Here is a 24768-nt window from a genome sequence, read left to right as displayed (position 1 = left end):
TACAAATGGAGGAAATATTTGACCAACTCTCGATTCTAGTAATGGGGAATCACGAGGAGCCCAAACTCTGGAGGCACAAAAATCGCCGAGCAGTGGTTCGATTCATGAGGGTCTACAATTAATCATTGCAGCACGAGAATAAGCTCGCGTTTAATGGGTGGAAGATTAATTAGTCAAAACAAGTCGTACACTTGTTGTCTTTTCTGACTTGCTATGGATGGAGTTGTGGTTTTGTTGCCAAGTAAGGCTTTATAAATATTTCGTATTTTAAGGTGATTACGTGAGGTCGAAAGTAGCAACTTGTCGCTTTCATTCTCCAAAAAATGAAAGTGGATAGTGGTGAAGTAGTCTGCATTTGAGAAATTCCAACTTATTAAAAATTTTGACGTAATGTCACCTTGTGTCAGTAGTGAAGTGTGCATTATTTACTTTATTTTCATTTCCGGAGTATGTCAGTTGCAAATGTTCTTTCTGCAAAGAAGGGAGACAGAATGACAGGCACTACATCCAAGTTAATCGCTAGCCACCATTCTGCGACGCACTTTTCTGGGAGAGCAGATCAATCAGCTCCTTAGAATCCACTAAAATTCTGCATTGGTAGACTACTTTCACTGACTGTTCCACTCCTGCTCCAGAAATAGCTTTCTCCGACAGCCATATAGGATGGATAGCGTGCAACTGGAACTCGGTGTGGTGTCAAAATTAGATGTGTCTTACGCGAATCCACTTAACGCCTTCTCCACCAAGGTCCCCGAGAAACTTTCAGACCTCATCACAATTACTTTGAGGGAGTCCCTGAACTACCTTCCACTCTTTTTACACTCCTAGATAACGGATTTTCGTGGTCAAGGCCTCATTAACGCTATTCACCTGTCGTGGACCATCAAATGGCGTCGCCATCACATAAGAAGCTCTTTTGAGCCCCAGAGTCACACCGACTGGGATGAGGGGGAGGTGGGAGTGGAAGCGGTTGAGTCCCTCCAAGTGGCCCCCAACGTCATGCTCCGTCTCATCTGGAGTGCTGGTGACGCTGAACCCGCTGAGAACATGATTAGTGCAGCATTCACCTCATATACCCTCAAGGAGCTCCGTGAGTACCCTACTAGAATGACTAGTTTTGCATTATCAAAATATTCTCAGGAGGAGTCTCGGAGGCAAGGTGAGGAAATTGAGTAGGATCCCCACGCCACCACTGACTAAGGTAATGAAACTGAGGGGAGAACTCACAGATTAAAGATCTAGATAATTTCTCCTGATTAAAATAAAAAACAAAATGACTGAATAAGAACGTAAATTAGATCGTGGATGGCGGACGGGCATCTAATGGGCCCGACACGCGACCAAAAATAAAAGTACAGGCATTCGGACATGACGCACTTCAAATAAACTTCCACGTCAAAAGCTACAGCCTAGAATAAAACTATTTTTGATTCAAAAATAGTAAACTAACTGTTTGAAGTGGCTAAACATGCAACTCATTGTTGAGCTTATAGGAGCAGGAACGCCATACCATGTCCGACTGATGGCGATCATACCCGGTGAGGACGGACCTTCGGCCTACACTGTTGCAACGCCAAAGTACAGAAACAAGGGAAATTCCTTTGCAAAGGGTTTGTCCTTTGTCCATTAATACATTTACTACCAGCAGCATACATTTAGCGTCCCAATTCACCTATCTGAGCCCTAAGTCACAAATATGTGACATCGAGTTCTTTGGCAAGTTGTGATAATTGGTTGAGCTTAAAACGGCGGAGTCGATGTGCGGTGTTCCTGGTCTGAGATGTCAGAGGTCTCCCCTTCCCTCCCCTTCTCACTTTCTTGTTTTCACAGCTGTATAATGATCGCCTCACTGCTGAGGTGAGTGCCTATTTATGTGTGTCGGCGTCTGTTACTCCCTTTAATGTCGATCATTTAAGCATAGATCGTAGATCGTGCCGATGTCAATGATTAGCATTCCCCCTGGCACCCTTCAAGATCTAATTATCTACGCCATTCAAACTAGTTTCAGCCAAAATTACTCCGCCCCACGGATGGATATAATGAGTCACATTATAGTCCCTTTCCTCCACCGTCAGATGTGTTGCAACAACTAATGTCTATCTTTTTCTAAAAAGGAATATCCTTCTTCTCCAGAGTAAACACAATGGCTCCAGCGTTTAAAGGTGTTTGTTAGTTATCCCCATTCTTTTTACCGTAAAAAATAATCTCTAGCATATGTGATCCTTCCCTCTTTTTTACGGGGAAGTAGATCTGCTACTGAGAAAGGATGGTATTTTTGACAAGCTACAACGCTAGTGTGGCATGGTGATGCTAATGCTTATTTAGTGTCAGAAACCTAGGGGCAGGTTAAACGGATCTCCCAACACTAGGTTTCTTGACGGTAGAATGAACCCCCATTGTCATCCAACCGGGCATTTGCCAACTTTCCGAGATCGGAACATCTCAGGTGTGAGGTCTTGGATAGCCTATCTAGTTTTTTTTTCGGTGGATCACGCAAACCAATTTTGCATTAGATTGACATAGAAGCTGGGCTTAATCGGTGTGGGAAATATTATGCACTACTCCGAAAAGATTGCTGATAGTTTTACTAGGGCTATGTTTGGGATTTGGCTGACTGACTGACGGTATTTGGCTGTCCAAATCGCTTTGATGCGAAAGTGGTGTTCTTAAGACCTTCACCATAACCAATATATCTGCACTGCAACAGTGAGCCACCGGGCCAGTCACATGCCATTTCTCAATAGCTCAAGTCCGACATGTCTTCCATCAAAACTCCAACGACGCGGAATGGAACCAACCGTCTGTGTGTGTGTGTTAAGCTTCCACTCATAAACATTCCAAAGATGTCAAAAGGCTGATGAATTCCAGCTGTCATTCATCTTACATTCCTTTAGACCTATCAAACCGATACGGTAGACTCTTTCATAACCCTCAAGTTGCTCTGAAAGAGTCTTATTAACTCACCTAAGGAATGGGAAACTGGCAATTTATGGAACAAGAGGTGAAGCAACGTCGCCATCCTGTAACTCGAACAAGTATTAGTCTAGCGCCTTTCGCTATCTATAGCATTCAAAATACGCATCTAAGCTATCTGTTCCGTATCCAACGTTTTCGGTTCAAGGCCACTGCTCTGTGTGTAAAAGGCCGTAGTTCATCTTTAGAGTTCATTAAATTATCCGATTTTCCGAAATTTGCCGTAATCTCGATCCCATCGTAAACAACAATTCAAAGAATTACGTTACGGGTGCGTGAGTTTATTTACATTTGAGGCTTTTCATGATGGTCTAGACAACCTCGAAGCCTCCAGGCGTCTTCCTATTCCCGTGAACCTCATGGCTCACGGAATAACCCCGACGGGGGCGACGTTGCAATGGGAGCTGCCTCAAGAGTTCCACAAGTCACGCTACAGGGACATCTTGGGCTACCAGGTGCGCTACTACCCTACCAGGCGGCACGACACGGGCGAGTCTGTGTTGGTGCCGTCAGTGGTCGTGCCAGTGTCCCCACTGGTGAAGAACGTTTCCGATCCAGAGGCCACTAGCGTGGTACTGCAAAATCTAGAGCCCGACACAGTCTACGAATTTGCAGTGCGCGTTGTCTCTCTGTTCAATGGGGCGCCCAAACTGGCCGATGCCTGGAGCATGGTACAGGGCTTTGAGACACCCGGACAGCGTGAGTTGGCACTACTTCCGGTATCGTTTTTCAAAGAAATGGAGCTCCTACTTAATTACTTGGTTTTGGGGTCATGTGAAGTATTGTTTGCTTGACGCATGCAGTGTGCGGGTGGTGATTTGTGTTGATGTGGATGGAGGCTTGCTGGGAATCAGTGCTGTCAGAATGATGGACAGAAACAACTGTTTGCTGCCTTTACTGTTACCTCTAATGCTTTTTATCCTCAAAAACTACTTTTTTGTGCATCTATCCAGTAATCATAAGCACTATCCTTATCCAAGTGATTCATCGCATCGTACGACTGATCACAGAGCTAAGAAAGTTGATTGTCCTAAAGAAAATAACCACAGCCTGTATTGTGTGTAGCCAGAATATGCTTAATCCCCATTATTATGGGCTATCCTATTGGCTTCCTCTATTTCAATTTTTTAGCGCAGGTTTTGGCTGATTTAATGGAGTTTTCAAAATATCCCAACCGCTGTGTATCATTCGTCCTTTGGACATGGCATGATGGCATGACAAAATCCAGTTTTATTCGACATTCGAATATTTTCTTATAAAGGAATTCGTGTATCACGTCACCTTTTTTCTTCAGTGATAAATCTCTCCACCTCACAAAGCATTTACTTCGGTTGGAAGCTAAAGTTATGCCTGAAGGAAGCAGGCTAAGCTTGCAATACGGTGTCCCAAGTAGCATATTGACAACCTCTTGCAGTAAGAACTTTATTTCCTCCTGAGAGCAAGACCCTGCTAAATTACTCATTTTTGACTTGTTGGTGGGTGTTTTCTGTTCCTTTTACTTGACTCAGGCAATCTCCCATGCTGCAAGATCGGCCTTGCTGGTCCGTGTGCTTGGATGGTGATCTTTGGGAAAATTGCCAACTTTAAGTAATGTTTTAGCAGTCATTCCTCTAGGATTAGATTTATTTCAAGATCACTCAGTCCTATTTTCACCACAGGCAGCTCTGAGCATCAAAAAATTTATGACTGACCACACAGTGGGTTAGTCGAAGGATGGGAAGAATTCGCGGCTGGGAGCAGTTTAGTCCTGTGAAAGGCTTTTAGGAAGAGTGATGGATAGTGATCAACCCAAAAACCGCTGTAATGGGAAACAATGTATCAAACCACGGACTTTTGCCACAGTTGACGGCGATAGAGCACAATCTCCAATGAGCTACTGGGAACTGTCGATCCTCGGAGCGCTTTCCATAATCTTGTCGTCTTTCACATCTACTGCACACCTCGCTGCTGAAAGGGTGCATCTTTGTTTTTGTGTCTGAGTCGTCGCACTCGCCAATTGGACTTGCGTAAGAAATCTTTCATCAAAAGAAGTCGAGAACGGATCTACTTCATAACCCAGCTTGTCAAACTAAGGTTGCTGAAACCGGCTACCACGTCTTGTAGGCAGTTAACCAACTTTTAATCCTTAGAGATCCTTCCACTGCCTCATCAGCTCTTTCCCGACCTCTTGATCTCCTCGTTGCTGGTTTTAAGGTGACAGATTTTCGACGTACATTAACCATCATACAGTTGAAGGCAGACCCACAAATACAGACCTTATTTCACTCCATCCGCGCACACAAACTCATTTTCTTCTCTACTGTGCAGGTCCGGAATCTCCACCGCAGAATATCACAGTGAGTGCAGTAATGACTGGCTATCTTACCCCGCCCGACTCTCTGGGTGACAACGGTGGCAGTAGGGATGGTGCTAGCATTCTGGTAAACTGGCATGGTGTAGCGGAGGTAGGTGCGCGCGGCCTCTACCACCTCTACATTTCGCCCGCCGACGAGTTTGGTGCACCGCGCACCCGCGGGTGGTCGCAGCAGCGTTCACCGAGGAGACAGTGGAGCAAGCACGCGGTGTCAGGCGGGCAGAACTCCACTGTATTGCACAATCTCCGTACCGGTCAGCCTTACCTGCTCGTCATGAGTGCACAGAACCGTTTTGGGAGGAGCCCACTCTCTTCCCTCTGCTTCTTTAGAACTGCTGATGGTGAGTTCACTGATGTCCTCCCCCCTCCATTTCCACCTCACGAGCTTTCTGAATTCCTCCATGAAGAGGTGGCGCAGAGGTGTGGAAATGTGATACACTAAGGTTGGTGGGTGACAACCTAGTTCAGCACCAGCGTTGTTCCAGAACTCATTTACAAGACAGAAACAATATCCAGACGTAAAATTGTTACAGCAACACAGGAATGTCCTAGTTGTTGTCATTAGTGTGACAGACCAAATACGCAGCCTCAAATGTATGTTCCACATTTTTGGGTTAGGCACTGTGACACCATTCTTTCCTCGAAAAGTTTAACACTACCTCCCTAAAGTCTAGGGAGTGCTTCTAATTCCTTTTTTTATTGGCAAGAGCTCACTACAGCACTCTGCCATTCTTCATTGTAACGGATAAAACAAGCAGAGATAAATCGGACTTAACAACACGACTGTAAAATCTCACCCAATTAAAGTAAACTCTTAATAGATTCCCAGCTCCTGAGTTTGCATTTCACTCGGTTTGTTCCTCATTCCACTTCCTTTGAATGCAGAAAGTCTGAGAAGTTGACATGGGAAACATTTGGAGTTTAAACTCGAACTTTAAGCAGCGAGGTGAGTGACTTGCCTTCCTGGGATATGAATAAGTGTGTCTGACGTGTTGGTGTTGTTTACCTTTCCCAAATGCCTTAGCATTTCTGCGACTTCGAAGGCAGCTAGGCTTGCATATAAGCACAAACCTGACCAGGTTGAACCTGAGGGCGTTCAATGCTCGCGGAGTGTTAAAGTCGAGTTAGCATGACGTCTCATGGAGTGGCCCAGATGTAAGCGGATATACTGCCGAAAAGCCAAACATCATTTCGGGTGGAAACATGCCCCCAATTTGATGGCGAAGTTTTGAGGCCACAGAGTTTGTTTATTCTGGTGTGCAGACAATCATCATTACTGTCTGGGAAGCGAATAAGGCAGAACTTCTGTACCGGCAACGGTTGCGCTTTGGAACTGGAACTAGACAACAGTAGGAGAAACTCATCGATGGATTTATCTAGAACTGTTACTGTAGCTTATCCGAAACCTTGGCCGATCTACGCCTAAAAGGTAAAACATTACAACCCCAGGTGTGTGTTCATACTCCAATCACTTATTACTTTTCCGATTCCTCGATGCTGATTTGTACTGCTGAAGAAGCTACGAGGTGTACGCATGTGGAAGCAGCTAGAGGCCGATGTGGAGGCTGGAAGGGTTAACGTAGTCACATCTACGCTTAAAGCGAGTATAATTATTCTGCAACTTCATCGGAAGCTCAAGTGGACGCTAGACGGGCTCACCTCCCTCGCCTGCCCACAAGTGGTGATCCTGGTCGCAAGCGCAACCAGCCTTTGCGCTCTGTAAACAATGCATCAGGCTAGGAGATCTGGCTCACCTGGAGGGTGGAGGAGGGTCGTAGAGAGGTGGCAATACCTAAGCCATAAATCTCGCAATGATGGTCGGTACCCCTCTCCCCCTCCCTCTCTGTTATAAACAAAGTGCTGTGTATATGATTGCGCAGTGTATGACTGGGTGGTTGCAATAGCATCGGAGGGGCCAACGTAAAGATGGGTTCCATAACTGAACACCTGAGGCGTCTGATCAGCAGATCTCATTTGTCAGTTCTCTGGGATGTTTGAAGTATCAATTATGGTTCTGAATTTCTAAATGAGCCCTAGTGGAAGCAACAGAAGACATATTTACGGAAAATCTGCCCCCAACTATTTGGTCTCTTTCATCAAAGTTGATCGTTAGCTTTATTTTCCCTTCATTGTGATGCAGTAACGAGAGGCTACTTAAATTCTTCTTGAGGATCTTCTATGGCCTATGAATTCCGAAGATGGCTTTATTGTTAGCAGACAGAAATGCGGGAGAGTTCAATTCTGCCATCAAGGAGGCCAAATCTCTCGAGATTTTAAAGGTCTGGCGTGGTAACGCAAAGAAATTAGTATTATTAGTTCCTTGAAATCACTTTTAGTCCGGTTAAATCATACGCACTCAGATTAATGCCATTGGAGATTTCCAAAGAGGATGAAGGAAATGCCTCTTATCGACACTATGCACCAAACCCTATGTCACTTTCCCCTCCCCCTACTCCTCCATTCTAGGTAAATATGGTGGTTTTATTTGGCGCAGAAATCAGCTTTCTTTTGATTACCACAACATTATGCATCCAACTGCCTAATTGCCAAAAGAGAAAGTTCCTGTTACCTTGTTTATAATCTTTTGGCATGAAAACTATAACCCATTTTAGGTGCGAAGCTTTCCTTACCTTTGTAATAACAATAGTATTTTTAAACACTTTGGCGAATCTGCATTAAGACCTATTTCGAGGGCACTGAAAAACCTGCCTACCTGCCATTGTGATTTCTTACATCGGAGGTCAAAGTATCGCCCAAAAAAGGATAGAAGGGATTGTATTAAGATCTGTTTGATCTGCAATTTTATTTACCTTGAACCAGTTGATGCAACGCATTGCACGTCGGAATGCTTTCACCTCTCCCCTTCTCTGCAATAATCACAAATTCACCAACCGAATTGGGATCCAGTGACTGATTTGCATTGACCGAACCGTTAATTAAGCCTAAAATGTTAAGTCCTCGTCCTTGCGTTCCAGTTTCCGCCTTTTGAATAGTAGTTCTGTAACCCGTTGATAATATGAATTGGTGATGATTGAAGCATCTGCAAAATGCAGCAAAAAATACATTCAATGCTCACCATTATCTCAATAAGTTGCGGGGATAGAACTTACTACTTAAATGTAGCAAGTACATTGTTTATTACAACCTTTTGCAGCGGACGGCTCCGGTTTCATATACCTGAATACGCTCGGCGAGAGGTACGAGTTGGAGAAAATGACGCCTTTGAGAATTCAACGCCTCTTTGAGGAGTTGGAAGTGGTTCTCAAAACCCTGAGATCTTCCGATGCTGCACGAACTGTTGCTCCCGACCTGAGCGACGGAAGCGTGAATGATAGACAAAATCAGTGGATCTTGGTCGCTGCAGTGCTTGCTGTCATAGCTATCATCGTTATCATTCTGGCAGTGACCATCGTTCTCACTCGCCGATTTTCGCGCAGTCGGTTGGATGGGGTTAGGAAGGAATATCTTGTTGAAAAGACCAAAAGGTACATTTCTTCGTAAACCACTAGCTTGTCCATAGGATTCTTTTCTTTCGCACTTTGCCCATCTTGAGCCCAAAAATGTTGAAATATAGCTCAAGTTTTAACAATTTTTAGCAATAATTGTGACGTCAAATTTATTCCTTAAGCGTCATAAACTAGAGTGGCACCATTTCGGACATAAAGGTCCTCTAATAGCGTCAGGGCATGAAATATAAGGCAATATTCTGAAAAACGAAAACAAAAATTGTTTATGCTTTGCTGTTGGCTGCTTTCTATCATCCAGAATCGCGGAAAAGGGAGACGTAAACTCACCAAGGACTCCAACAAGCCACAACAACCACCAATTGGGCTCACCGAGTTGCTCTGAAGTCGGGCTCACTCATCGAGTAGGCGGCACTGGCTTGGAAAGTCTGATGCACGTCCCACCACCACTGCCTCCAGTGAGTTTCGAGAACTCCACCGGTTTTAGTCCCTACGCAGGATTGCCTTTCGTTATGGACAGCGGCGTTGGCGTTAATGGTGGTGGTGGTTTCAGTGTCGCATCCAGCTCGGTGCATAGCCAGCCCGTTCGCGTGCACGCCAACGCCCCGACGGCCTCAGCTGGTGGCGTGGCAGGCCGAGGGGGCTCAGAGTCGGACTGCCGTACCACGCCAATTGATAGCGACCTTGAGAGCGCCAAGTCGGCGAACCTGGTGACTGCCTTCTCCTACCACCAAGCATATCACCAACATCCGCTTCATCAAACTCTCTCACCGGCCCGACAACACGGAACCGCCTCACCGCCCGTTGTTGCTACTGCTACGGCAGAAAAACATTCGGCTCTCGGACACCCTGGTCTCATTGGTGAGCCGTTTGCTCCACCTGCTTCTATTCTTACGGCAAAAGGGCCCAGTAAAATGCTTGTAAACCCATACAACATGATTTTTAACTGTTACTACCTAGACTAGTCATATTAGGTCACTTACGGAATGGAAGTATTTTTGAGTATTAGCTCATTCAATTCAGTTTAAATAGAACATATGTGGGCGTCTTTATTGACCGCGGATGCAAATATGTTTCCTGAGAATCCTCAGATTTTTGGTATTGAAAAACGTACCGCCATAAATGAGAGGGAGAAGACCCCAAGGAGTTCACTATTGGTTGGATTTTGGACTTTTTTAAAGTAGTTTTCAGCGCTTATAATCCCAGGCAAAAAAACATCCTGTTAAGTTTCAAAATTTGGACAGAGGAATAAATGAGTGGGTTGGGAGACTAAGAGCGTGAGCGACATGGACAGAATTTCAGATCACTGCTGAGAAGACCAGATAACACGACTCCAAAAAGGTTTCACACTCAAGACTCCTGCTCTTTTTCATTTTGTACCAGGCTCACCAGATATGCGGGCAGTGGGTAATGAGGGTAAGCGTGGAGGCTGCTACCGTAGCTACCACCCCCACCAACCAGTACCTCTGCCTCCCAAAATGGAGGATCTCTTCACCCCTCCTAACAAATCGCCGGGTCGACCGCTGATACTGCCCTACCGCGAATTGGGCCGCCTTGAGACGGCGGGAGTGGTGGGGGCAACGGGGAGCAGCGAGTCCGCTGAGGCCTCGCGCTCCATCGCGGGTAGCAGCGGATATGACAGTGGTGCGCCCACCAACAACCAACCATCGGGGGTTGGCGACAGAGTCCTAACGGAATCTTTCATGGCTCGTCATCAACCGCACCTTGACACCCACTCCGTCAACAGTGGCACTCTTCCACGCAAATTTAGTGAGTTGACGCCATATGACTGCGCTTTGTCCTTGCATATGCTGCTTTGGCATGAAGGATCGAACAGAAAGCTAAGTTCCATGGCCGCCCTCTTATTAAAAAGTGTTGTGTATGCGTCTCTAAGAGGATTTATTCAATCTATGCTTTGGGTGAATAGTGGAATTAAACACTCCGCCTCTATAATTGAGACCGCAGATCGTGTTTGCCGGCTGGTAAACTTGTGGGTTTTCCAAACTATGAAAGAGATTGATTAAATACTTGCAAAATTGGCATCAATTGGGCAAATGAGAGCAATGACGGCGTATGCATTTGTAGTAGAATTTAGAGAATTTCACGTTCTCACAGTCTACTGATTGGTAAAGGAGGTAGGAGGGAGGGGCTATTGGGAAAGTAATAAATACATGTTTTGTCTTCCTATTTACTGATACCTTTGGAACTGAACCCCGAAAGCGTGGTGAGTGATCATTTTTGTCTTTGTCCTTCACAGTTCCTCCCACGTCAGGGAGTGAGCGGTCCAGGCCTGACGAGATGCGCTATCAGAACCATGCTAGTATCAAGCTGAACTCCTACTCCAGCGTCCTCCCGATCCCTCGTATCTCTGCTCTTGACGAGAGAAGTCTATCCGTAAATTTTTCCAACTTTATTAGTTTATTTTTATAAAAGCCGTCGTTTTTGATGTAGTTGCCGTTCTTAAAGCAGGTTCACTTGTCCTACTCTAATTTCTTTTGATCGGCGTAGTTGAGTTCTTACTCCACTCACATTCCAGTGCTTTAAAGCGCGCCTTTGTAGCAGTTGTTTCCTTGGCTATGAGAAAGGCCAGGACACCTATTTATGGCGCCTAAATTTTAAGTCAAAGTGTAACCTATTTTTTGCCGTGTCAATTTGCAAACCTCTTTCTACCGATCACACTAGACAAAGAGGAGTTACGCATGGAAACGACTTAAGAAAGCTGAAAAGATGTGCTGGGAGTGCGTTAAGAAAACGGGTTTACTTTGAAGTGAACAAAGCACACTCCAAGTAATACAAGCACATGCGTTTTGTCTGCCCATGTTGGAGACAGCCGATCGAGGTGGGGAAACCGACCACATCCGGTTGGTAGAACTGTCAATTACAGCTGCACTCTTGGAAGTGGCCTCATTGGTTCCTGAGTAATCACCGACCCTAAGTGGTAGTGCTGTGCTGAACAACTGACTCGTGCGCTCCTTTATCTAAATCGGTGCTTTATTAAATCTGTTAGGCCAGACGCATAGAGCTCCCTTTTTTCTCATATTTTGGCGCCTCGATCCCAGTCGGGCTTTAGAAGGAGACACCAACCGCAAGGAGGTGATCCTAACCGAAATTCGGGTCATTCTTAAAGTAAGGGACTTATAAAAAATAAAAGATAGATCCTAGGATAACAATACAGAGGTAATCAGTAGGCATCCAGAGCAAAGATATTGCCACTAAAGTCTGTTATGCTACAGCATTCCACGTCTTCCCATCAGATAGTCAGGTTCGTAAGAACGCAGACCGGACAATGGACCGTTTACTAACGGGTATAAGTTAGTAAGAAAGATCCAATTTTCCGAAATAGTTTGAATTTTAATAGCGCATATCCTCGACTACACCCGTTTGTGCCTCTTTCAAACACGTCTTCTGTTCCGCAACTATTCCCCGACATAGACTAAGGCAAAAAAAATGCAGGGAAATCGTGTAACCATCACAGGCAATGCTGAAGGGTAGTAGAAGAAGTTGTGGATGACCGAATAACAGCCGATTGTAATCCATACAAAAGGAAGCTGTCAAATGCGAGACTCGAATTGAGACCGAGGTGATCGAAAGCACACGAATGCGTACTCCATGGAAGAGGAAGTATGCAATCAAATCAAATCAAACACTCCTCCATCATGTCCAGACCTCAGGGGATGCAACACTTTCTATAACCTACATGTGTCTAAGGTGCCCAAGGGAGTGTCTTTTCTAAGGTGATAAATGATTCGATGAGTTTAATTCCTTTCTGATAGCACGCTCGATCGGAATGACATCCTTGTGCCAGAGGACGTGATATTGGTGCCAAACGGATGTTTGGCAGCACTCGCCCACACCTAAGACGGACAATGATGTAAAGAGTGGCGCAGAATCCCGAGTAAACTGATTCTGTCCCGAGAAAAGCGGCGTCAACGAAATTTGGGGAAATTTGGTCAGGCGCAAGGTTTCGAGAGAAGAGAATTAAACTCATGAGGTGAAGGATAAGGTTAGAATAACGAAAGCAACCTTAAGCCGTTTTTTTCAGGCAATGGGTGACACCAATGCCAGTGTGGTATGCCAATTTTTGCACTAAGCAAATTGTGCTATTTGGTGTCGGTTCTTCTTTCTATTAGATAGGCAAAGCAGGGAAGGTGTGTGGTACAGAAGAGCAACAGTCATCCGGTTTGAGCCCCACTTTGTGGGACTGCTGGCATTGCAACTGTTGGCCACTTGTAACGTTTCCCTTTTATCTACCCCCATTGCAGAAAGTCTACAGCACCGAGGAATTGACGGAGGAGATGGCAAATCTGGAGGGTTTGATGAAGAACCTCACCGCTATCACCCAAAATGACTTTGACTGCACCAGCGAGGTGTAGTCGATGAGATGCTCTCTACTGCTGATAAGCACCGATGCGCTAGCCTTTCTCTGCCCCCTCTCTCTCCCTTCTACTCTTTCTTTTGTCATCATTTGTAAATATATAACCATATTTTATCAAATCAAATGGACTTTTGCTCTCGTCTATGCACAACACTACATTAGGAGAGGAGATCCGTTACGTCACTTGTTTGAGAGAGGGAAATGACCTGCCTTGACTGGTAACAGCAAGGGATGGTCAAGCTTACCTTGCTTGATTTAAGCTTGGTCATGAAGATGAAAGGTAGGTAGTCGTAAGGCCGTTGAAGTTGATAGGAGGTCTGCGTATCCCTAAAAGTGGAGAGCAGGACACTCGGGTTGGTAAGAGTAGAAATAGTATTATGCTGCCGGCCACTTCTGTCTTTGTCCTGCTCTTCATCATAGGGATAAAGTGTTTGCTTGGTGAAAGAGAGATAGAATCAGCAAAGTTGGGTGGTGGCCAGTGGCTTGAGAATCCAGCAGTATACTACTGGGTGATTTTATCTGGTTCCATTGTATCGCAGCCACTAGACAGAGCAAACGCCTACGCATTTAACCATGGCAATCAGGAGGAGGCTGGTAAATCGCAAATTGCAAACTGATTTACATCTGCGGGGAAGAACTGAAGGGCTGGAGGTGCATGGCATGGAAACAAGTGGCAATGAGCCGCATGGATGGCCTAGGGCTGACGGTACTTGGAGTCCGTAAAAGCCCAAAACAACCAAATGATCGGAAAGTAGATATGTCTTCCTGATGCTGAATAAACAGCCTCTGTATACACGGTGATTTTGGTCCGTTTCATTAGCTCTGCTTATACTGCCCTGTGGCGCTTGAATCAGTCCCATGGAAGAGAGCAAATAAATGAGTTTGAATACTAAATTCCCGACTTTTGTAGAGTCTGTGACGATACCGACAGGATGTGACATAAACGGAACGCGAAATCGGAGGAGTGGCAGCCGGAATTATGAGTGGCTGGGATGTCTATGTAATTTAAATAAAAAATCTTTCTAATAATTACTTCCGCTCTTATTTTGGCCTTTGTCATTTGGAAGCCCTCTGCGTCAGTCACCAAATGGTGGATGATAGCCTCAAAATTGCCCGTGAGACCGAAATGAAGATTCTGCAACAATTTTGCATCACTTAGGGGAGAATTCTTATTTCTGACAACAATAATGCATTAAGTAGAATTTGATGTATTTAGAGGTTTATTTGTTTAATGGTGCCCAAGGCTGATTAATGTCCTACTACGAATACATTTCATGCATGTCAAATGCTATTCGCACAACCTCTGCCTGAAAGCCAAAAACATCTAAAAAGAAGCAAGAGAAGTTAACTTAATGAAAAAATTTTTGCTTTTTACCTCTGCTTGTCGTTTTTCTGCTTCATTGGCGCCTAACCACCTACCCAAGCTTCTTGAAAATAGGTGGTATTCATCCCTATATGGTCCTCGCGATTAACCATTGAAATACAAATATTGCAGACGACTATAATCCTTCGAACACGGTCTCGCTTCAAAACTTACCATTATTTGGGTGTAGCTTGCAGGAATGGGTACCATTCCCACCAGGTGTCCTCACGTTAAGGCATGTAGGTGTAATACCTCCCCTATGTCATCAGGATTGTGGCTATGGCCTAGTAACTCAGCTTACCGCTGTCATTAAATCAGCTTCTACGTAATCCCCACTGGCACTATAAGGATCGATGTCAAATTTACCATCGCTTAATCGGAGCTCAGTAATGAGCTCTTGATCTCAAAGTGGGTCACATTTCAGGAGTGATATTTCCCATTAACGATGACAAAAATGCATTGTTAAAGACAAGCACTCAAGGTTAGAGGAATTGTACTGCGAGACTAATGACTTGATTGGCCAAGCGCCAGCCAGTAGAATTGTCGCACGGAAACCTCAGGGACAAAGGCCCGTGTCAACTTGCTCATTCAGCTTCACTCAATACAGTATCAGGCAGCCATGGGTGGTTGTACATTGCCAAGTGAAACGAACACCTCACCCGCCCCTTTTACCTCTCCTCTTCCGCACTCCAACAACAGCGACGTTTTCGAAAACGATGCCTCTCTCCATCTAGCCCGCGTTATCTGCACTCAAATCCTCATGCCCATCGTCTGCGTGGTGGGCATGGCTAGCAATGCATTGAATATTGTGGTACTCACCATGGCCACCATGCACTCCTCTACCTCGTGCTACCTTTGCGCGGTGGCAGTGTACGACCTCCTCTACAGTCTCACTGGCTTACCTCTCACCCTGCGCACCTATCCGTCTCTCGAGATGTCTTCTATCTACATGAATGCTCTCTCCTATCTCCTGCCTCTGGGCAACATGTGGAGCAACATCACAACCTGGCTGACCTGCGCCTTTACCATCGAGCGCTTTATGGCCATTTCCACACCCATGAGCTCACGCAAGAGCTTTTCCATCCGTCGGACCCAGTGAAATATCGTTTTTATCAGCCTCCTTGCCGCCATCATTACCCTACCCGACTTCTTCTCATGGGGAGTTCGAGAGGCCTGGAGGGCGTGTTCCCACGTTGCCGAGAGGTCGAATATCAACCACACGTCGATGAACTCCTGTGTGGAGATGTTCTACATCTTTGAATCAACTTGGATCAGTGCCCAACTCGATCGCTTCGGCTGGTCCTATGCTATCGTGGCACTTTTCGTTTTCATTCCACTTATTATTTTGACTATCTTTAATGCCCTTCTTATTAGGTCGGTGATTAAGTCGTATCAGGATAAAAAAAAACATTCTTGCCGGGTCAGTGCAACTTAACTATGAGGGGAGTAGAGAAGCAGCGCATGGATAAGTGGATAACAGGAAAGTACTACCAGCAGGGCTCAAGCCGAAGGCCTGCACCATCCGGGGCCTCTCCCAATGAGACATATTCCAACAAGAATGCTTTTCTTTCACCGATTTCGGGAGGTATGGTAGCAACAACGAGTAGAGGATGCACCACAAAGACCTGTTGGAATTACTACCACTCCCCGTGCAGAAAACGTAATCCCAAAAGCAAGCATAATTTGTCCTTTCAGCGATCTTCGCAGTAGGACAAGCAGTCAATCACCATCACACTGATTGCCGTGGTGGTGGTCTTTTGCATCTTCAACGCACCCAGTGCGGTGGTGTATCTGATAAGATCCTGGTTTAAGCCCTCTGATGCGCGACTCAAGATCTTCGGCAATATCTCCAACCTTCTGCTGATGCTGAACGCATCGGTAAACATTTTTCTCTACTCCCTCTTCAGTGCTCGCTTTCGACGGTCCTTTCCAATGCTACTGAAGAGATATGGTTGTTGAAGATAGAAGAATCACAATTGTCATTGCTATTTTCATTGTAACCCGCTCCATCTCGTGGAAAAAATACCAAGGTCTTTCGTTGTCTGCGTTTGGAAAACGTGATGCTGCTATCTTTCTTGTGTAACCTGTATAAAGTTAGTTACCACTTTATTTGCCGTGTAGCGCAATGCCCCTTATTTGTCATTTGTGGTTAGAGTGATCTTTGTGACGAACGCAAGTGACCTTCTGCCATGTTAAACGTTAGATCTAGCGCGTCGACAGGTCTTTAACTATGAATTCTGTGTCCTTTCATCTTCCGATCCAAAAAAATATTGTAAATTGCTTAACATGCCAATCACTTTATGAGGTTTTTGAGACAATCAACTGGATTTTCAGTGCCCTAACAAGTTTTCTATCAGATAGACGCGTCGTAAGAATGCCGAAAAGTTTTTCACATGGTTTCACTTTTTGGTGTCCCTAATCAAGTGGGAATTGTTTCCAGTGGCAACAGATTGGCGATCAAGCCTCAACTGATGTGGGTTACACACCGCATTAAGGAGATCTTGAAGGTCCATTTGTGGTCAATTTATCTTATAGTTGAACCTCAAATAGGGGCTCTCGAGCACTGCGAATGGTGCCTGAGCAAAAGAATTAGGAATTTTTCTCCGTCTTGCGGTGGTTAGTGAAAACTCGCACCAACTTTTGCCTTCAAAAGTGAAATTGAGAGCTCTTTTCATGAGCCCGAGGAGCTAAAAGCATATAAGAAATCCAAATGACGTAAACCCACCCAGACTAGAACTTTCTTACCAGTCATTACACCTTGTTGGTGGCTCCAGCTATGTGTGAGTCTGGCTGGCATGCCAAAACTTCAGGTTCTGACATTAATGAGAAGGGATGTGGTAAATCACGTGAATGCAGGAATTCACTGCTGACGGATGGTGGATGCAGGAGGGAATCGTCGGATGCAACAAGAAACAAAAACAGCAACAACAACTATCCAAACTACCACAATACTGAACCCCGTAACCATGTTGAAGGTAACAGTTGGTGGATTTTGAATGATCCCCAAGAAATTGCTTCAATTAATAATGCATATGTTGGGCATCGGTTAAAAATGACTTCAACTGTAACCTTTGCAGTCAAAGGGTGGAATTTTCAATTTTCAATTTTCAATTTTCAGAGGTTTGTACGAATTAAACTCGGTCTCCTAGCATTTGCTAGCAAAAGGAATTTATGGCAGTGGGGTGGGGGGAGGGTAAAATAGAATACTCTTGCGCAACTGAATGAGAAAGTAGTTGATTCTCCCGGTGGCTACTAATTAAAATTATTTCTGCTAGTTCAGAGAATGCGCCTACCACAAAGGACAAAGTTCTGCGTTCGTTTCAAACGGCTCCATCCTCAGCTGCATTATTAGGAGGCACAGTCATCTACCCCACGAGATTCCTGCTTTTGCAAGTTTGTAGCACCCCAAAACTCCCCCGAAGACGAAAGATGACAAATACTAGGCAGCATGTGTTTTGGCGACGTACAGGAAGCGCTTGGAGCGACTGGCATGGCCAGGGTGGACCCCTAAGCACCCGCGAGACCAAAGTGAAGAGTTAAAAAAACAACCAAAGTATCACAGTTCACCTCAAGAATTGCTGCCACTGTGTCAGCCTCTAAGTGTCAAGTCGCCCCTATTACAACTCGCCCTAATATCCGGTGTGCCGCTATTAAATTCGACGGACGACAATGCTAGTGGACAGGTGGATGCAACAATGCGTATTGATGGATCCGGTTTCTTCTGAATGAAACCGGACTCCTACCCCTGCAGAGCGTTTCAAGCCGAGCAGACAGATTGGAAGCTCGCTTGCAGCAGGTTATTTGTAAAACAAGATTTAAGTCTGCCGTAGCGATCTTATCTGCACTGTTGTGGTCCCCGATCCAGAGCATAGCGGACAGTCATGTAGATAGTCAGTGAGTGAAGCAACTATCTGACCTTTGACACAAGGGAGACAAATCATCATGAGAGAAATTTCGGGAAGTTATCAAACACGGAGACTCAAGACAGCTTTCAACACAGAAGAGTTAAATGGCGTATTGAGTTGAAGAGGCTTTGTGACTGGGAATGTCACATCATTGGGTGTTACGGGACCTGTATACAGCAAATCACTTCGATATTAAAAACAGGTCTTCATTGTGGACGGCTCAGCCATAGTAAATGGTCCAACAAGTGCATGAGAATGCAGTCGGGGGACTGTATTGAGGAAAAAATGCAGCCTGCACCTATAAACAAGAATTACTTACAGTTGACAATCCAATTTAACCTTAACCTTCTTTGTATTTGGGGATTTTGACTTTATTATTACATGGAACACTTTCGATTTTCTTTCATCCGGTTTTATTCTAATTGGATCGCGGTATGACGTGACAGCTGCTCCAAGAGACCACTATTTCCTCCTCCATATGGTTTCTGATGGGTTGAGTAGATCGTTAGGTAGCATTCTGCCTTACCACTTTTTTGGATAAGAGCGCATGATTTTGGTGGAAATGGTTAATCAAATTTAGAGTCCCGTGTTTTTAGTTTACCTTTCCAAAGGATGATTTTGAGCTTTTTCTTCTCTCTGCATATCGCGTGGGACTTTCAAAACAAAAGTGAACATTGACATCTACAAAACTGAAATAAACTGTGGCATGTAGAATGGCAAGGGAACAAATTTACTGACAAAAAAGCCACTGGGAGGGTCTCAAGGGAGTGAACTTGAACATTGCGCAGTTGAGCTGAGCCTTTCAATTAGGGTATGAAGTGGGGCCTCGTTTATCACCGGACCGGTCTTGAGAGTCTTTGCTTCTCATATCACTGCTTTTTGCTGCAAACACCTTAAGTAAGGACTTTAGATGCATACCAGTTGCCTAAGCGATTCGGCCAGCTAAAATGAAGATTTAAGCGCGATTAGTTGGTGTTTGTTTCTTATCAACTTCTGTCACGCTTTATGAAACATTCGTGTTTCCAAGGCGGCAAATTCTGCGGTTTGTTGGATCTCCGTCGTTTGGCTCTCCCTACTTCCTTCAAAAGGGGTGATACGTCATACCTTTCTGTCCTTCATCTTCATAGAAATGGCTACTTCCAAGTCAATCCGGAATATTTGAGAATTCGTAGATTTGTATTTATGATACTGATATATGGGAAATGGGCCTCACTAGGTAGCAAAGGAGAAGTTTATAAACGCACTGATTTGGCAAAATATACTGCATTTTTGCACCGAAATTCATTTAAAAAGACTTTTAATTGACTCACAACAAAATTAGTCTCAAAATTTAAAAAAAAGCCAACTTAGCGAAAGCATGTAACATGTTCTTTTGCCTCTATTTAAATGGATCAGCAATTTCTCACCTATCAAAACTGCTAAAAATGTTAAAAGTGGTTCAAGTAAATAACAATTATTCAAGTAAAAAGTTGCCTCTAACTGTGTGTAGTAAATCGAGACTTCTCTCAAGACGAGAGAATGCGTAATGTTAGGGCAGAATATATATTATCAACGTGTAGAATGGCTTGGGGCTACCGGCGTGGCCCAAAGGTCAAGCCGCCGAACGGAAGCGCAATGACCGCGCCCTTCAGTGCCTGCGCAACCGAAATGGAAAGCTTAGCAAACAATCAAAGTATTACACTTGTCCATGTGCTTTAATCGACCACAACAGGACAGATGTGTTTATGTCTCAAGAGAGTTGCTTTTCTCTCGAATCAAATGCGGTTAACCTTAGAACAAAGACGCCTTCCACCTTTTCGGTTGGCTTCAACTCCACCAAATTTTAAACACAACTAACCTGTTTGCCAAACAAGACATGGTATAGCCATTTGCTTCTGAAAGCCAGAACCAAAACAAGAGGATTCTTGTTAAGGAGATCACATCATTTTTCCCTAGAGTCTTTAAGTCCCACCGGCTTACGCTCAAACATGAGAAAATATTCAAACGATTTATTCAAAAATTCAAACCAAGTTTGCATGAAATGCAAAGGAAGGGCAGTAATCCCCCCAAGCATTTTACAATGGTGCACCAAGACCAGGAAGTGTCGTTTTTATTAAAACGTCCTTTCGGTCCATTCAACAATAGTAATAAGGGAGAATGGAGCCAATAGTTGTGTTATGGCTTTCGTAACCACTGCGAGCCACGTAGTTTTCAAGCGCTGGGTCGTTAACAGTTAAATGAGAGGCCGTTTTATGCCACCTCGATTTTGGAAATGTGATCAAATTTATACGGTGGTATGGACAATAAATTTTGTACTTGTCTTTGTGGGAAGATGGGGACATAAGACTGGATACCTGCGAGTTCCACACATTCACAGGTACTATCTCCACGGCTTTAGGAAACAACCAACGACAATTGCATTTCTGCTTGCTCAAACCAAATCACATTCCCCATTCTATGGCAACGAGCAACATTCCGGGGTTCGAACAGTAGGTTTGCATTGTGCTGCTTACGCATGTTTTATAAATCCGGACATTTGATCCTCCCATGTTAAAGGTTTGAGGGCCGTAGATCTGCATAGCTCAATGGGAGTGGCGTCTTCAACAGTACTAGTTGGTATTTATGCTATAGCAAATCAACAAATTGTTTTGATTTTCTTTTTCACTGCACGAACTCCTAAGGCTTCAAATTTTCAAGTATGATGTCCTGTCTGTGCCTATGGCTTTCTAGCCCTTCGGCGCGCCAACAGTAAACCTTCTTACAGGCCCTATTGGGCCCCATTACACCCTCAGATATGACTGAAGATACCAAAATGATTGCATTTTGGCGATGAAGGATGAATCAAATGGTGGTAAAGCATTAGAGACGTGTTCCTAGGGATCACTAGTTTTCTCTTCGTTGTTTTTGCCACAAGTTCATTCATTAATTTCGCACTTTTACACATATTGTAGTCCTATTGATAGGTAAAATCCTCCCACTACAATTCAAACTCTCCAGCTCTCTCTCCCCAAAGCTCTAGTTGATTCAAAAATTGTAGCTACAGCAAATCTCAACAAACCTAATGAGGATTACTGACTAATCCGTTGACTTCAGAAAAAAGGCCGATTCTTCAAACACTTCCCTAGTTAAAAGTAATTGTGAGTTAAATGGTTATTTTGCTCTGATTTCCTGTTTACATGTGTGCCAAATTTGCCACAGCCTATTCTGGACCACAATTATCACCGTTTAGCAAATTGGAGAAGTCGTGATGTGTCACAAGCAACAGAAGAGTTTCGCGGACAGCGAGTCAACGATGTTGGAACTTCCAAAAGCCTATGGGAAGAGAAAGTGGTTAAAGAAGCTTAAGGTTGGTGTTTTTAAATTGCGCTTCACTGCCACTGCAGCACCGTCTTATTTTATGGATATTTTAACAAGTATTAAAATCATTTCCCGCAACCCTTCTCGGAACTTACTAGTGTTTTCTGCTGCAATGCCTTAGTCGTTTTAGCCCTTCGTTTTGGTCTCGCAGGCATTTAAGACTCCACACTTGCGCATCTGCCGGGCGGAGTAACCCAAGGGCCATGCCCGTAGGTCCCTTAGTCCCTCTGTGCGCCAATAATACATGTTTGACCCCAGTATTGTGCCTTCTTTTGTCTTTGGGGAAGTCTCGGGGCCCTACATCAGTTAGCAGCGGGAGGCGAACCCGATCCCAAAAGGCGATTACCCTAATTTTCATTCCTGAATTCTACACTTACGCGAAGGAGGGAGGTCATATGCTGCAAATGGACAATTCGTGAAGATTCCTAACAGAAGCACTAAAAATGACATCTCCCTTCGGCAAATATTCCATTCTTGTGTTCTGCAGGAATGTCATCTACACTCAAAGCGACTGTAACCATCTGGAAAAGCTTGTTACAGAGCTGTTTACAGTACCTGTATGAGGATGCCATTAAAGAGTTCACACAGCACCTCGTCCTCCATCTCTCTACTAGCTGGATATAACGCAGACAGATGCAGCTGGGCAGCACCGAAGTGAGAACAGACGCGATCCCTTATCGCCCACGAAACTATGCTAAATCCCTTCCTTCGTTAATTGACTCTGCTTTTGAACCAGCGTTCCTACCAATAGCGATTGGCATAAGTGATAGCCTGCGAAATTCCCCTTCCCCTGATACTCCAGTGAAACTGCCAACAGGGATAAGTGCCACCGTAGTCAGATATTCTCTCAGTTATCCAGATCTACAACACCAAAATTTCGTGAACCAACTTACTCCTTAATTCATTCGCTATCATACACTTAGAGGAGACTCGACCAACACACTGAAGAAAAGTTTTGTTGCTCTAATACGACAGTGCTGAGCTAAAAGTCAAGATTTGCAACTATCTTCCTCAAACTGGTGACATCCCATGTCTACCTTATCAGTTGAAACTCACTCCCTCTGCAATCGCTCATCTTAACCTCCGATATGCAGACTTAGATAAGGCGTCACCTTCACAATTCTAGTGGCAAATGCGTTGAAAAGCTTCTACCAACGATAATTTTTCCAAATGTCTCGATACTTTCCTTATTTTAACACTTAATACAAAACCGTTTTGTCTCCAATCAAAACAACCGAAGTGCAGGATTTGTTTTTCAGTTTCTTCGCCCCGCTAAGAGGTAGCATGTCACGGAGACGTTTTGTATACGTGGAAATGGGAGGGATAGAGGTGAACAAGAATGACAGCCTCAGTGACTACAGTATCAACAAAGTGGTAGCGGTACGGCCCATTACTTTAGTTTTTCAACCTCAAAAGCTTTATTAGAAAGGTAGTTTAAAACGCTGACAAGATATAAGCCATGGAAAATAGTGAACAACTGTACGAGAGGGCAATAAATAGGTACAAGCCCACTTGAGCCTACAAATAGTGGAATAAGTTGGGAATTTAAATGTATTTTGCTTTACCGAGGAAGGCCAATTACCTCCACTGATAGTGAAGTTATGTTGCTTTAACGTTAACAAGGCGTATCTCTCCTCCTCAGACCGAGGGCATCCCATGCTTACATTATCGCTTGGAGGTCAGCCAATCTATACGTGGACACGGAACTGGTGCTGTGGATGTTGAATGCTTGTCACGTGTTTGCTATGCCGGCAGCGAATGTGCCAGCATTAGTGGGCTGGCCTCCTTGAAAGGTAAATGCGAATTGTGGTAATGGTCACGACGAATAAAGGAGTGGAAATTCGTTGTCACACCTCGATCTAAGACTGGTCAGATTTCTGACAGAGCAAATTTTGCATTTTATTTTAGAAGAGTTTTATTAGTTCAAGCATTCCCTCGTGGAATGGCAAGGTTAAGCGTACGCTAGTCCTACAAATAACGGGCTTATCTGACCGCCCTCTTCGGAATCGGGGCACCCAACATGCAGTGGGTAGACATCCAACTTCGGAGCTCAGGCCCGTTTTACTTCGTCTTAAGTAAAGTAAGACTAAAGATTATGTGCATGCACCTCCAAGGCCGCAATTTTATCCTGCAAGCGAGGTAGTTGCAGTCAAGTAGGTCTTCAAAACCGGCAAATCGCATCACCTTGCTTGGAATACATGGTAGTGTATAATCCCAACAGTGCGGCAGTGTTTGTGCAGGTAACGCGAGGTCAACCAAGGGTCATTCCAAAGTGAAAATGCTTTGTCTCGGTTGACCACCTAACCTTTAATTTTCCCATCGTTTTATCGGCATTGTGGCCATGCTTCATGAGGTAGCAGAGGAAATTATCGGGTGGGAAGTGAACCGCCATACCGACGGCATTAACATTTTAGATAATACTATCCCTCCTAAAGTATTGCGTCAATGGCTTATTGAAGATAGTTGACTTCATTTTTCGAATCAACGTATGGAAGTAGAAATCCTCCGTCTTCATACAGGGATAATAAACAAAGGCAGTAAGCTTCAGGGAAAATACTTGTCTTTCTTAGCAAAACGAAGTCCACCCATATTTTTTTTCTTAACACCAGCCCAAATGCTCACACGGGCACGGTTTAAGACAGATTGCTTACTACTTCTTTCAGCTCCCGCAGCTATTCCACACGGTGCATTTGTGACCCAGGTGGAGGGAAATTCGCACTCAAACCCTCGTCCGGTATACCGTACCTCCGTCAGATGGTTATACTCAAAACCAGCCAACCAATTTGCTGATTTGTAGAAGCTACCTAGCTTTACTGTCCGCTTTCGTTCCGTGACCAAGCTCATATCCGAAAAGCAAGTCTGAGTTATCCACGGTTCCAAAAAACCTTTGCAATGGATTAAAATACTCGATTTAATTACTTTAACCCGGTGTCACAAGTAGTTGACAAATGCTAAGCCAGCTAGTGTATTGCAAAGAAATTGGTCAGCTCAGGCAGATG

General features: G+C 44.5%; 2 protein-coding genes across 2 annotated transcripts in view; both read left to right on the top strand. All coding sequences in view use genetic code 11, as the record gives it.

Moving 5' to 3' along the window:
• Window positions 1-663: 663 nt before the first annotated feature.
• On the top strand, window positions 664-18253 carry EGR_03183 (peptide (FMRFamide/neurokinin-3)-like receptor; the record flags this gene model as incomplete). The annotated part of the gene is made up of 15 exons (XM_024492432.1): window positions 664-747; window positions 829-1090; window positions 3289-3672; window positions 4816-4928; window positions 5077-5182; window positions 5281-5667; window positions 8481-8811; window positions 9092-9651; window positions 10174-10560; window positions 11048-11184; window positions 13053-13157; window positions 15121-15515; window positions 15645-15906; window positions 16239-16450; window positions 17998-18253. The coding sequence occupies 15 exons, from the start codon at window positions 664-666 to the stop codon at window positions 18251-18253; spliced, it is 3981 nt and encodes a 1326-aa protein (XP_024353106.1).
• A 2744-nt stretch (window positions 18254-20997) lies between these two features.
• The window catches only part of EGR_03182 (hypothetical protein), a gene marked incomplete at both ends in the record, with an annotated part of 4777 nt that continues 1006 nt past the window's right edge, over window positions 20998-24768 (top strand). The window contains one exon of the mRNA XM_024492431.1: window positions 20998-21108. Coding sequence (XP_024353105.1) covers window positions 20998-21108 — 111 coding nt within the window. The remainder of the gene's footprint in view (window positions 21109-24768) is intronic.

The sequence above is a fragment of the Echinococcus granulosus genome, assembly GCF_000524195.1.
Source record: "Echinococcus granulosus chromosome Unknown EG_S00016, whole genome shotgun sequence".
NCBI lineage: Eukaryota > Metazoa > Platyhelminthes > Cestoda > Cyclophyllidea > Taeniidae > Echinococcus > Echinococcus granulosus.
Note: the sequence above shows the minus strand (reverse complement) of the source record. Positions and strands in the feature narration are given on the sequence as shown.